The sequence below is a fragment of the Amblyomma americanum genome, chromosome 10 (assembly GCF_052857255.1).
Source record: "Amblyomma americanum isolate KBUSLIRL-KWMA chromosome 10, ASM5285725v1, whole genome shotgun sequence".
Lineage (NCBI taxonomy): Eukaryota > Metazoa > Arthropoda > Arachnida > Ixodida > Ixodidae > Amblyomma > Amblyomma americanum.
In genome coordinates this window covers 66,000,305-66,013,691 of record NC_135506.1, presented here as the reverse complement: position 1 = coordinate 66,013,691, position 13,387 = coordinate 66,000,305, and the positions used below count along the sequence as shown (strand labels likewise).

Sequence of the window (13,387 nt, the reverse complement as noted above, 5' to 3'; positions counted from 1 at the left end):
TTCTTCTTAGCGGAGCACCTATCGTTTTACGCGTTACCTTAACGGCGTGGTTTTAATTACGCTATCCACGCCCTTCGGTTAAGAGGCTTTTTTTAAAGTGCCCTTTGAGTGTGGGAAACCCTGTACAGGCGCTGTCTTTGTTTCTCCTTTTTCCTTCTAAAACAGTCAGCTAGGAATTCAGCAGTGAGCTTTCCTTTCGCGGCCGATATAACCCAGATGCCCTAAGACCTCAATACAGAGCAAGTGCAGTTGATTTTTTCAGTCGTTCAAAATGTGCCTCCGTTGCTGATAACTTAAGTATGGCGTTCCAATCGTTCATAAAGCATTACCTGCAGATGCTCTGAAAACCTCTCCGCTCAGTTTGTCCGCGTGATAAAGATTGCGAGGGTAGATATATATATGCTCTTATTTCTCGCGCCTGCTCCGCGTTGTGTTGCTGATATGATCGTGCGTGACGGGTGCTAAGGGAGATAATCCAATTAACCGCCTTCCCAACAGTGCAGCAAGGTTACCTAGTCTTATAAATGGAAGGCGTGCCGATTCCCGTTACAACCACCACTGCTGCTGTCACGAGTGATCCCTGAACCCTCCAAGCAGCATGGCCTACATTTTGGGTGTTGGATACTTCGTCTTTACGTGCGGTATTTTCAGTGCCACCTTGCTTTCGGTCTGTGCACAAGGTACATCTTTTGTTTATTCTAACATACGCGTATCAATATATTGTGAAGTATTTCTGGATTTCCGAAATCCACCTCCAATTACATTTTATTTACACTTGCTGAGGAAGGAGTTCCGCCACTAATAAATTTGACTGTGTTATAGGTTAGACAAAGTTTATGTGATTTAAAACCAGGTTTCTCAGAGTAAGATAAGTTATCCGAGACCAGACGTGAAACCTGTGGGCACGTCGCTGAGTTATGATTCTTTCGGTCTACTTTTTATACGGAAGGACCCATCATGCGAAAATACTCTATTCAAAATGGCATTGATCGGCGCTCGCTTCGGTGTGTTGAATTGCGCGCTGTGCGGAGCGCTGGAGCAAAAGCTCTTTTTGAAGCACAGCCGTTAAATTTTCGCTCCCTTAAAAGTAAGTTTTATAACCAAAAATCTCCTGCATTTTTTGTACACTCCCAATGTGAGAAAATAATAGCGAAGGTGCCATCGCGCCATACGGAAACCGCCAACCCTAAAGGTCGCCTGAATGAGGTCTTTTGATACGGGCTTATCATTGCGCGCACTGCCCGATTGCCATGCTCGTCAAAGCACAGTCCACTTGGAAGGGTGAAGCTGCCGATAGCACGTCCTCAGAAGAGTGGCCGCTCCCTGATCGCGTGGCCCTTTGTAGTCCCCGTGAATAACGTCGTTATTGCTCAACGGATAAACTGTGGTTGCTTGCACAAACAAAGCTTTCTTTCAGGGATATCGCTACCGAAGTTTCTTGAAACAAGCGAGCACATATACAACTTAATTTAGAATCTGTTGCGCATGCGCGCTCTCATAACTAGTTGGAAAACATTAGTGAAACCAGCATCTTGACCGAAGTAGGATACGGCTTGATCGAAGTATGATACATTATGTCAACAACTGCGGTGCACTGCCGGGTGCAGATTGGAGCTCTAACGGGGCACCTCTATGCGGGAGTAGTTACTATTAAGTCTGCCCTAATTGTCTGCCATGTCGAAATTCTTCTCTATGACTTTAAGATGCTGTAAATTACTTTTCTTAAACAACTACATGGAGTCGAGGTGAATCCGTAGCTTCTATAGGAAAAAAGGACCATTGGTTCGCACCTATTTGCTAGGTAGTCGTCCAAGCAGAAGTTACTTCTATTTCTCTCGAAGCTTTTTTTAGACCGAATGCTCTACTCCTCGAGGTGCAACTTCCGATTTCGAATTGGATGATACAATGACCTTCAGTGCCTCACAAAATCAAACCGAACTTAACGGCGTGCTGGTTTGGCCCAAGCTATGGTAGTATGACCACGCGATCATATGACTACGACCATTGAGTACCTGACCTTGACCCCTGACCTTGATAGTGTATTTGGGACAGCCATGTTGAACCCCCAGACATTTTTTTCTCGCCATTTGTCTCTGCTTCATGCCGACAGCGCACGGAACATGTTAATCACTGTGATTTCGATTCTTTTCTATTTGTTTAGTTTATCACAGGGAGGACTGCGCTCCAACCAAAGTGGCTCAGTGTTTCGAAAACTACCGACTAGCTTTGTTCACCATCATTTATACGCCGGATGTTGAAGACGAGATTCGGAGGCAAGCACGTCCTAAGACATGCAGGTAACAGTATCCGTCAATGCCTAACGTCCCTATTACACGCGCTACTTTAGCTACGTTCAGAAAGGAAAACTAGTGTTAAGCTTCGTTTACTACGCAGACAGGAAACTTTTTACAGTGCCCGATTCAGCCGTTCGATGACATGATCCATGAAAGTGGGAAAAAACAAAATATAGCCGGCCACCCGTGATACTTTTTTCTTGGTTCCGGCGCTAAATTAACATTTTGTACTACCCACCCACAACTTGGGCCTTTTATCGTACATCCCATGCGCTACAACATCAAAGTGGAGAGATTTTTACGGGCTGAATCATCACAGCGAGCTCTAAGGCACGTTATAGTGGTGGATTCCGGGTGAACATGCATCCACAATCTGCGGCTGCTGACCGTGGACGAAGAACTAAATAAGGGAGTGTTTTCGTTTTTATTTCGCCTCCAACAATGAGTGGCCGCAGTGGAGTGACTCCAGTGCAGCGCAAATCTAAGAGAAGTGTCTGCATGCTTAATCCATGGCTTGCTGTTGAAACGTTTAAAACGCAGCGTAAATTTATTCGCTCATTTATACCGCTCGCTTGTTCGCGCCGAAATTTGTCAGAATCTACCCGTAATCAACCACCACAATCCACCGTAACCTATCTTAATCTACTCGACTGAAAGTAGATGTAGTGTAATACACTCTTAATCCAACACAATTCACTGCAATTCAACTTAATCCCCCCGACTCCGACCTAATTACTGCAATCCACTACGAATCCACTACCACCACTACTATTACCATTATCATCATCATCATAAGCCTGAGTAGGCCCACTGCAGGGGAAAGGCCTCTCCCATGTCTCTCCACCACCACCCTAATCTGACCTACTCTAACCTACTGCAACCTAATTCAATATAATTCACTCATAATCCACCGCAGTGCACTCTTATACTTCACCCAATGCACTCCGTTCTTAATCCCGGCAATCCGCCGAAACCAAACCCGTTATGCATCACAATCCACCGCAATGTAACAAGCATACATAATCTACTCTTATTCCACCGCAATCCCCCAGAATCCATCCTTATTTCAGAGCAATACGCCATCATACACCCTAACTTTACTTTTCTGAAGTTGTAGGCACTGCCGATGCCGTCATACGGTCACGTGGGGTTTCGACGTGGACACCTTTTTGTACCATATCCGTACGCACACAGAAGCCTCCGGCTTTTCTCGTAATGTGGCTATCAAGGCTTTCGCCTTAAAATTAAATAATGAACCCCGCCCTGCCGTACTCGACGCTCAGTACCTGCTGTGGGGGCTTATCAGCTTTTGAGTTCGGCTGATGTACAAGGGCACATGATCGAATTCAAGCCGCCACGGGAGAATTTTTCTGAAGGTTAAATGTCCTTGGTAAATGTAATAGGTGGATGCACTTGGTAAACTGGAGGCAAATGTCCTTGCCCTCCCTCCTCATGCCTGTAAAACCATCCGCATCAATTGCGAATAAAGGGTGGCAAGCACCTCATGCCGCATTGTTTTTTCGTGCCGGTATGCTGTTTGGGCTTCGTCTCCTCGAAACTCTCGGCACTCTCAGCAATGGCGCCTCTCGCCAGAGGATGCTAAAGACTGTTACGACGTATTTCTCAAACCAAAGGCACTCGTTGTGACACTTCCAAAACAAGAACGATCACAAAACCGTATAAGTGGCCGCGGCATTCGAAGCAAATGTAACAATTCCAAAAGCGCAAAATGGAGCAGGCAACGCTGACCATTTGCAGCACCACGGGTGTAGTCACTACATACATATTCCTTATTGTAATTGGATCATATGGCTCTTTCTGGTGATGTCGATGCTCGTGCGGCAGCAAGAGACACATTGAATGATGAAAAACAAGATTTAGAAAAATAAGGGCGATCAATCTGATCAATCTGATTAATGATTAGGAAATGCTATAGCATGCTTTCTGTCACTCGGCGTTCAATTCGAATGCTGATCCTATTTCAATTTTGATTTCATTATCTTTAGCTCGCCAATATATTTCAATTCTGGTCTACTTCGAATTTCGGCTACGAAACTAGTCAAAATAATAAAAAACAATAATAATAATAATTCGTTTTTGGGGTAAGAAAATGGCGCAGTATCTGTCTCATATATCGGTGGACACCTGAACCGCGCCGTACGGGAAAGGATAAAGGAAGTAGTGAAAGAAGTCAAAATGTGTCAGATTCATCGATGGAGGCGAGTGCTCCTACCGCAACCAGCGCCATCAGCGGTTGACCGATGCACCACTGCATTGGCATGTGGCTGTTTCAAACACAGTTACAGGTAGAACTTGGGAGATTGCTCTTCCCGAGCAGTTCTACAATGATAAGCTCCCGCAGGCTTTTTTTTTTTCACGCAGGTCTTATGTTGTCTAAGCCGTCTCCTTAGTAATTTTGATTTGTGCTGAGTCATTCTATTTGCGGCGTCTCCCCCTTCTCCCCTAAGGATGGAGAGGGGCCAGAGGTCAAAGGAACGGTTGACAAGTGGCAGCTGGAGGGAGGCAAATCTCCATAAACACCACTTAGCAGGCGGAGTCTTCACACAGTCTCTCACGCCATCTAATAGTCCTCGCCTCTATGGCCCTCCTAATGTTATCGCATTAAATCTCTCAGGAGGGTTACCATTGTGTAATGGGAGAATGTTAGCCATAGGGCTTAGGAGGACAGATGAGGCGTATACAGCGCTAAAGGGCGGGCACCTACTATGCTATAGTAGGTGCCCGAGAACTAGAGTTATGTTTTCTCGACAATCAGGATATAGCTGTCAACATATGGAAATCCTATATTATTAGCGAGAGGGTAGCAGTCATTGTAATTAAGATTAATACGGGGTGCAAACTGAAGATAACACGAGCCTACGCGCCTACATCCAGTCATGATGACCAGACCATCGAAAGCTTCTATGCAGACGCCACATCGGCAACTAGTAAAGTAAAAACAGAGCAGAGTACACTGTACTTTAGTGCCAAGGTAGGGAGTAAGCAGGGTAGAGACATGGCAGATAAGCGACTATGGTATAGGATCTGCGAATAGCAAATGTTAGTTATTAGTCGAGTTCGCAGAGAGAGATAGTTATTACGGATTTACGTGGTCCTCGTTCAGAGAGAAATGGCGCAACGGGTCAGAGACCCGCGCGCAAAAATTCTTCAAGTCATTACAAGTTGCGAAAACCGCTGGTGGTTGTTACAACCGTATTCACTAATGCATAATTCTTGCTCTTATATAAATGTACCGCTTTCTGGGAAAGTAGCGTCTTTATCAATATAACGTGATAGTGTTTGGTACAGACCAACTTCAATTTATCCTAAACCCCACGTATCACTATTCTGCTTTCAGTAGTCAGCAGGGTTCTGCAATTCATGTGTTGGAACGATAGGACCCAAGAAGAGCACATATTCGAAATAGCCAAGGCATGTTTACTAGGTAGCTGCATTGGAAACGACCGTATTATGTAGTCATCATTTTCAAAACTCATGGATTTCTCCTTTACCAGTACTGCCTACCTGCTACGACGCAATTATTGAAGGCTATAAATCAGAATAATTACTCTAATTGGCCGGCTCTGATTTGACTCCTGGTGATGGCGAATAGAGAACTCGCAAAATAAATAGTCATTGAATGAATCCACCTAAAATGTCCCCGTTTTCCAATTCATTAGCGCATATTTTTAAATCTAGCATATTTGATGGTGTAACCCTCCTCTATTAGCTGCCAAGTGGCAAGAACACTATTTTTTGTTCAGTATTTTTCAATCTCCCCTGAAAGCGATAGGCCCTCAAATACGGAGCAAATAATATATTGCTTGCATAAATAAGTTTTTTTTTAATGCAGAACTAGGAAGAGGTGAAACTCTCTGAAATTGGTGCCGCAATTAACAGAGCCATGGGTTTCACTCATATGTTAAGCGTGTACAGACACATTAAAAAATATTGAAGTCGTAGTCGACGAGGAAACGAAAGTAATTGAGGCAGGATGGTGGCGCTAATGTCATCCTGCAATTTCTACCAACGGTTTCACTTTCTTGCCGGACAAATTTTTCAGACATCAGAAAAAGAATCTGTGCTCACTGAAGTGCAGTATGGAGTCTCAAATTCTTTCCGCACTATTTTACGATCCTTGTGTTACGTCGCCCAGTACTAGTTTGCCTGGTCTTCTAGCCCATCTCTGCAAATTCTTAGGGATGTCCGAGTTAACGTTGCACCAAATAATGTGCTTCCTTTCCGTCGGCAGAATTTTGGAAAAGAAGTTTCCTTGTCACAAGAATCTTGCACTCTGTCCCAGCTCTGTGATCACCAACTACACTCAACAGGAGAAGGGTTACGAGGCTGCTCGAAGCCTTATCTGCGATGAAAAGGCATACATGGGTGAGTTGAACTCCTGGACAAGAGCTTGTTGTTAGGACACACACACACACACACACACACACACACACACACACACACACACACACACACACACACACACACACACACACACACACACACACACACACACACACACACACACACACACACACACACACACACACACACACACACACACACACACACACACACACACACACACACACACACACACACACACACACACACACACACACACACACACACACACACACACACACACACACACACACACACACACACACACACACACACACACACACACACACACACACACACACACACACACACACACACACACACACACACACACACACACACACACACACACACACACACACACACACACACACACACACACACACACACACACACACACACACACACACACACACACACACACACACACACACACACACACACACACACACACACACACACACACACACACACACACACACACACACACACACACACACACACACACACACACACACACACACACACACACACACACACACACACACACACACACACACACACACACACACACACACACACACACACACACACACACACACACACACACACACACACACACACACACACACACACACAAAGTGTATATATATATATATATACATTGTGTGTGTGTGTGTGTTTGTGTGTGTGCGTGTACATAATATATATGTATATATACTTTTTTGAAGGAGGGATTTGTGTGTGTGTGTAGCTAAATGGAACCAAGATTTTTCAAAAAAAAGTGCCTAGGGAATTTCAATCGACTGAGGGTTGTTGAAAGTCGCGTGGCTTAGTCTGCGGTAGTGGTCGTTCCTCACCGTGGATTGGTCAGCAAAGACTAATTAGCTAACTGTTTAATTACTGCATTGAGGAACATAGCGCTAATACAGAAGTTGTGAATAGTATCGAAAAAGTGCTGGCAACGCTGCTTTCATGAAAGTGTGATTAACGTGTGCTTTATTTATTGGCCTGCAAGGAAAGCTGTCACGTGATCAGCTGCCCGCTCACTTTGATGCCTCAGTGCACGCACAAAGCCTCATCGGGCAGAGAACCCCAGAAAAATGCGTATTTTATTCTCTCAGTCGATTCTCGGGATGTTGAAGTGGTACCGTTGTCAACAAAGTAAATTGCTGGGCCAGTTGGTTCATAATGTTGAGATGGTGGAACCAGCGATACTGATGCAGGACAAGAGAAAGAGGCCCACACACAACAACGCTGGGCCGCACATACAACACCACTGCGTGAGATTCGCTGGTTCCATCATCTGTACCGCTGTCGAGCGGAAGATTTTTTTTTTTATTGTGGGACCTATGGTTTAAGGCCAGCGGAAAAACTACTTTGCATAAACGGTGACCTGGTGCAAACATTGAGTAAGCAGTTCTTGAGGGCGTTCTGCAACTTGTGCGTTGACACTTTGTTTCTGAAGCCAGTAATTAAAAAGTTAGTTGATTAGCCTTTACTACTGAATAAAGTTTGAAGAACGAAAAAATACTGCAGATTAGGCCAGGTGACTGTCAACAGATGTTTGTTGATTTCACTAAAGACTGTGGCACTTCATGGTTTTTAATGCTTGGTTACACACACACACACACACACACACACACACACACACACACACACACACACACACACACACACACACACACACACACACACACACACACACACACACACACACACACACACACACACACACACACATATATATATATATATATATATATATATGTGTGTGTGTGTGTGTGTGTGTGTGTGTGTGTGTGTGTGTGTGTGTGTGTGTGTGTGTGTGTGTGTGTGTGTGTGTGTGTGTGTGTGTGTGTGTGTAAAAACGTGTCTCTGCGTGTCCCTGTGCCAAGCTCAATTATAAACATGAATCTCATTGTTTCCATTGCTTGCATACAGATTACGTCATTGCCAAGACATGTATAAACCCCCAAGAACAAGGAATTTGCCAAACGCATAAAATGCTTTCTGTTCCACAATCTGCTGGCGGGTTCGATATGAAGGCATTGGAGTGTAGGTAAGCTGGAGGCCGGAGCCTGTTTTCCTCTGCTTTGCTGATTTGTGTGAAAAGGCAGCCGTCATCAAAACTGAGAGATCAGCTTTTTTCATTACCCATCGCTTCTGTCTGTTAGGCTGCGTACAGTAAGAAGTGTGGCTAGTCCTGAATTTCTCTAGGCAATTCGTGGTTAAATTTCGACGCTTCCGACTCCTTTTGAGATGATAAAAATCACCTGCCTTCGCTGAAAAAAAAAATCTATTAGCAATCAGCCACTGCAATGGCTCAGTGGTTATGGCGATCGGCTACTGATCCGAAAGACGCGGGCTGGATCCCTTTATTTGGGGCGATCTTCTTTGGGTGGTCTTTGGGACGTTAAACTCCCATAAACCAGAATGTTTATTGAATTTCAAGAAACGCAGAAATTAGCCGTACACCTCACCGCCCAGACGACCTAAGCTGGGCAACATGCTTGGACAAGAATTTTGAAAATTCAGAAGTGGTGAGTTATACCCAAAAGTAAACATTGAAGGAATTGGCACATTCTTACGATATCTAGAAAAATCTTTTCGTAGTGTCTCCATCGCCCTCATCGAGCAGTTAAGACTCCCAGTGAAAACTAATGGGGAACGCTTTTCAGGATAGCAAAAATATTAATAGAAAAAAAATGCAATCCTGCCGACAGGAAGTCAAGGGATATATATTGATTATTATAGTGAAATCATACCAATATATGAAAAAATTGCACTCATAAACTCTTTTCCGTTCGAAAACCGTTTTTTCTGGAACTGTCGGGTATGGAAGTAGTGCGGGGGCGTGCAAAATTTTTCATGCAAGTCGATCAAGCACTGCTTTTCAACCACTACGCTTGAGGTTAGGAGAACAGTATTTGGGAGCGTTTTTCTCTTGAAAATTCTTTTTATAGTCAATGGTTCGACAGAATTCTGTCCAGCGAAGGGGAAGCATAATGGCTAAATAAAACATACACATGCAAAAAAAAAGGTTTTAAAACACTATCTTTCGGGACCCCCTATGGATTCCTTGTTCGCAATGACGATGGATGGAATGGGCCGCTTCTTATACGCGCTCCTGACAGCGCAGTGATTGGGCGTAGTTGTCCGGGAGATTACCCTTTGTCCTGTTAATAACGTTCTCCGTAGTCTGCATATAAAAAAGATCCCAGAAGCAGTCGTGACGATAAAGGTTTTATTGCGTCCAACATTGTGGCGTTTTACCAGTCAATGGTGTGCTTCATTCCTTGGACATGCTCTGCCAGTGGGTTCGATGACGTGCGACATTGTGTGACGTCGCAGTTTTTGCAGGGGATATTGTACACAACTCCGGGGTAACGTGGGCGCTCCAGACGATCTTTAACGTGACAGAGAAGTTTCAGCTTGCTGGACGGCGCATGCGCAACGCGCACGTCGTATTTTGCAAGTATTCATGCCCGAGCCTCACTTGTCCCCCGTGCGTAAGGCACGGTCGCGCGCTTCGGTTGTCCGATCAGTCGAAGCTCGGCACGTTGCAGACAGCGGCGTTGTTCGTTTTGCAGCAGTTGTCGGGGATAACCATACTTATCGAGGTCGACGCGGACTTTTGTAGCGATAGCTACATTACGGTAGCATTTAGAGCCTTCAGCGCTGTCGCGTGGTTGGTCACATAGTGCGGAGCAGCTGGCGGTGCCATGGCTTATCACGTGGTTCGTAATGTGGCTGGTCACGTGAGCAGCCACGTGGTGCGGAGCAGCTGCTGCTGCCGGCGGCGCGGAGCGCCGGCGAAACCGAGCTGCCACAGCTGTGCGCATGCGCCGTGTCAAGTGAGACGAAGAGGAAGAAAGAACGTCCAGCGAAACGGAGCGGCGAAAGACTGACTTTGCAATTCAACTGAGCAAGTTCCACTCGGCTAGCTATAGCTATCGCGTCACTCTAGGTTTAACCAGAGCTAAACCACCGCCAATTTTTTTTCTGCTCGGAGCAGCGCAGACCGGGACTGAAGCAAAGAGGAGCTGGACGGTTATATAGAGCGGACGCGAAGGAACGTTTGTGGCCAATGGAGTGGGCATATAAGAAGCGGCTCATTCCGTCCATTGTCATTGTGAACAAGAGACTCGTAGGGGTCCCGAAACGTCATGTTTTAAAACCATTTTTGTATCGATAGCTACCTTAGGGTAGCATTTCGAGCCTTCAGCATGGCGGCGCTGCCACCCTGTGGCACGAAGTTCCACTCGGCCAGCTGCAGCTATCGCGTCACTATAGGTTTAACCAGAGCTAAACTACCGCCAATTTTTTTTAGCGAGTGTATGTTTTATTCAACCACTATTCTTTTTATAGTACTGTCGTGTCCAGGTAACTTAAATATTTTCGCCAGAATTGCCAGCCACAGCATGACTTTTTTTTCTTTCATTACACCTACTTTCCAGCTGAGAGAAAATTGATGCCTTGATATCAGTAGCTACATCCTTCATGATTTTTAGAGCGCAGGAAATACAAATGACGCTTTTGTAAACGCTTCCTGAGAAAAAAATATGCATCAGATCTTGCCCTCAACGAAAGGTAAATGACCTCCAGATATTACGCTTTATTGTTTCAAGGCAAATGCCTACATGCCCAACAAATCTGGACAAAAGCATTATGGCGCGGGAAACTGTTGATTAGCACAATTTTTTCATATAGTGTAAGATTTCAATATAACAATCAATATATCCGCTGATTACCTGACGGTACTCTTGCATTTTTTCTATTAAAATTCTTACTATCGTGAAAAGCTTTACCTGTTGCTTTTATATGGCAGTCTTAACAGTTCGATGCGATCGATGAAAACAATTGAAAATAAATGATTTGCTACGTGTAAAAGAATTGACGATTACCTTCGAAATTTCGATGAGTCTATTACAGTTTTTCGATTTTCAAAAGTTTGTTCTGAGAATGTTGGACATGTTGCTTAAGGTCGCGTTTAATCTCACGCGAAGAAAAAAAAAACATCAGTTGCATTTCGCTTTCCAGCATGGCCATGTTTTCACAGCTTCGTTGCAAATGGTTTTTATTTTTCAGGAATTGGTGGGCACCGGCAGTTTGCTACGAAAAAGCATTGAAGCAACCGTGCCCTGTACCCAAGGAAACCGCCGTAAAGTCTATCAAAAGAGGCTACAGAGCGGCGGTACTGCTGACTGGCTGCGATGAACCAAGCGAATCACATGCGTCCATGCCATCTCCAAACGGGTCAGATGCACCCGTGGTATCTCTTATGACACTCATACTTCTGGTCACTGTGTGTCTATTTCTCTGGTCCAGGGCATAGTTACGTTGTCTCCTCTGGCCCCGGCCTTTGATTGGTGAAGCGGATGCTTTTGCCAGACCTGCCACGAGCACTGCCATTACACAACACGTACCGCTGCTTCCAACGAGTGCGCTCTCGAGAAAAACGACAGTGATCGGCTTAGCATAATAAAAATATGACGATAAAAACGTTAGCAAATGCGCGGCTCGTTTTGATCTTTGGGTTAATAAAATATTTATAAGGATTTAGCGTAGTTAATCTGTGTAAATGTGCGTAAACATGTGTTCATTTTTCAATTGGAGAGGACACTTATGCTCTGCCTTAAGGGTATGACGCAATATATTTAGGGGGTTAAGGCCCATATATGTAGAAACTGTAATTTTCTGCTTAGTATTCGACCCGCCGCGGTGGCTCAGTGGTTAGGGCGCTCGGCAAATGATCCGGAGTTCCCGGGTTCGAACCCGACCGCGGCGGCTGCGTTTTTATGGAGGCAAAACGCTAAGCCACCCGTGTGCTGTGCGATGTCAGTGCACGTTAAAGATCCCCAGGTGGCCGAAATTATTCCGGAAGCACTCCACTACTGCACCTTTCTTCTTTCACTCCCTCCTTTATGCCTTCCCTTACGGCGCGGTTCAGGTGTCCAACGATATATGAGACAGATACTGCGCCATTTCCTTTCCCGAAAAACCAATTATTATTATTATGCTTAATATTCATAAATGGTGCCGAGTCCTCATACCACTACCAGTGCAGTTGCGCAGGGATTAAGCGATGCGCCGCTGCACTGGCAGGTGGCTGTTTCTATCACTGCCACCGGTAGGGATCGTGCGACCCATGTTGTGTTTGCCTAGCAGCCTATCGCGACCAATCATGAATGTAACTGCAACCTTCTTCCCATTGTTTACAGTTGGCGCGGCGGTCCTTCGGACTTACTCGCCAGCTTCCTCATGATGACAAGACAAGATTCTTGCTCGCGGTTGTTACGTCTGGACTACTGCTTCCGCCCTAGTAGTCTCACAGAACCAATGAATAACCATGGCGGCCTGGTGACATGGCAATTCGCGTTAGAACTGGGGAAGCTCCATAATATTTTTTTAGTATTAGTGCAAAAGCACTCAAACGCTCACCAACATCGCTCGAAAGCCGTGTCATCTTTCTATCTTGTGCCGGTGCCAAGCACCATAGACGCCAAGTGAGTTGAAATGAAATCAAAATGCATGACTGGGTGTCGAACATAAGGCGGCGCGAATAGGTCAGCCTCGTAGGCTGCTCCGCGAGAGTGCGAGGCTATCGACGCAGTTTTGTAGCGATGGCTACATTACGCTAGCACTTCGAGCCTTCAGCGTGGCACCCCTTGAGCTGCGTGGCTGCG

At 45.3% G+C, this 13,387-nt stretch overlaps 1 protein-coding gene across 3 annotated transcripts; it reads left to right on the top strand.

Annotated features, from left to right (window-relative positions):
• The first annotated feature begins 491 nt into the window (after nucleotides 1-491).
• On the top strand, nucleotides 492-12,270 carry LOC144106322 (uncharacterized). 3 transcript variants are annotated; one of them, XM_077639098.1, is made up of 5 exons: nucleotides 492-680; nucleotides 2,162-2,297; nucleotides 6,598-6,680; nucleotides 8,643-8,760; nucleotides 11,790-12,270. In XM_077639098.1, the coding sequence occupies exons 1-5, from the start codon at nucleotides 599-601 to the stop codon at nucleotides 12,034-12,036; spliced, it is 666 nt and encodes a 221-aa protein (XP_077495224.1). In that variant the 5' UTR covers nucleotides 492-598; the 3' UTR covers nucleotides 12,037-12,270. The 3 variants fall into 3 exon arrangements, 2 of the variants coding, with proteins under 2 accessions (XP_077495224.1, XP_077495222.1); XM_077639096.1 differs by having other exon boundaries at nucleotides 506-680; nucleotides 6,547-6,680; XR_013308974.1 differs by lacking the exon at nucleotides 2,162-2,297 and having other exon boundaries at nucleotides 6,547-6,680.
• The last annotated feature ends 1,117 nt before the right edge of the window (nucleotides 12,271-13,387 follow it).

Bases quoted from the DNA above. Each gene is read 5' to 3' on its own strand.
- LOC144106322 (XM_077639096.1), top strand. From the start codon at position 599: ATGGCCTACATTTTGGGTGTTGGATACTTCGTCTTTACGTGCGGTATT. The intron at 2,298-6,546 runs GTAACAGTATCC...TTCCGTCGGCAG, and splicing joins GCACGTCCTAAGACATGCAG to AATTTTGGAAAAGAAGTTTC. The intron at 6,681-8,642 runs GTGAGTTGAACT...GCTTGCATACAG, and splicing joins CGATGAAAAGGCATACATGG to ATTACGTCATTGCCAAGACA.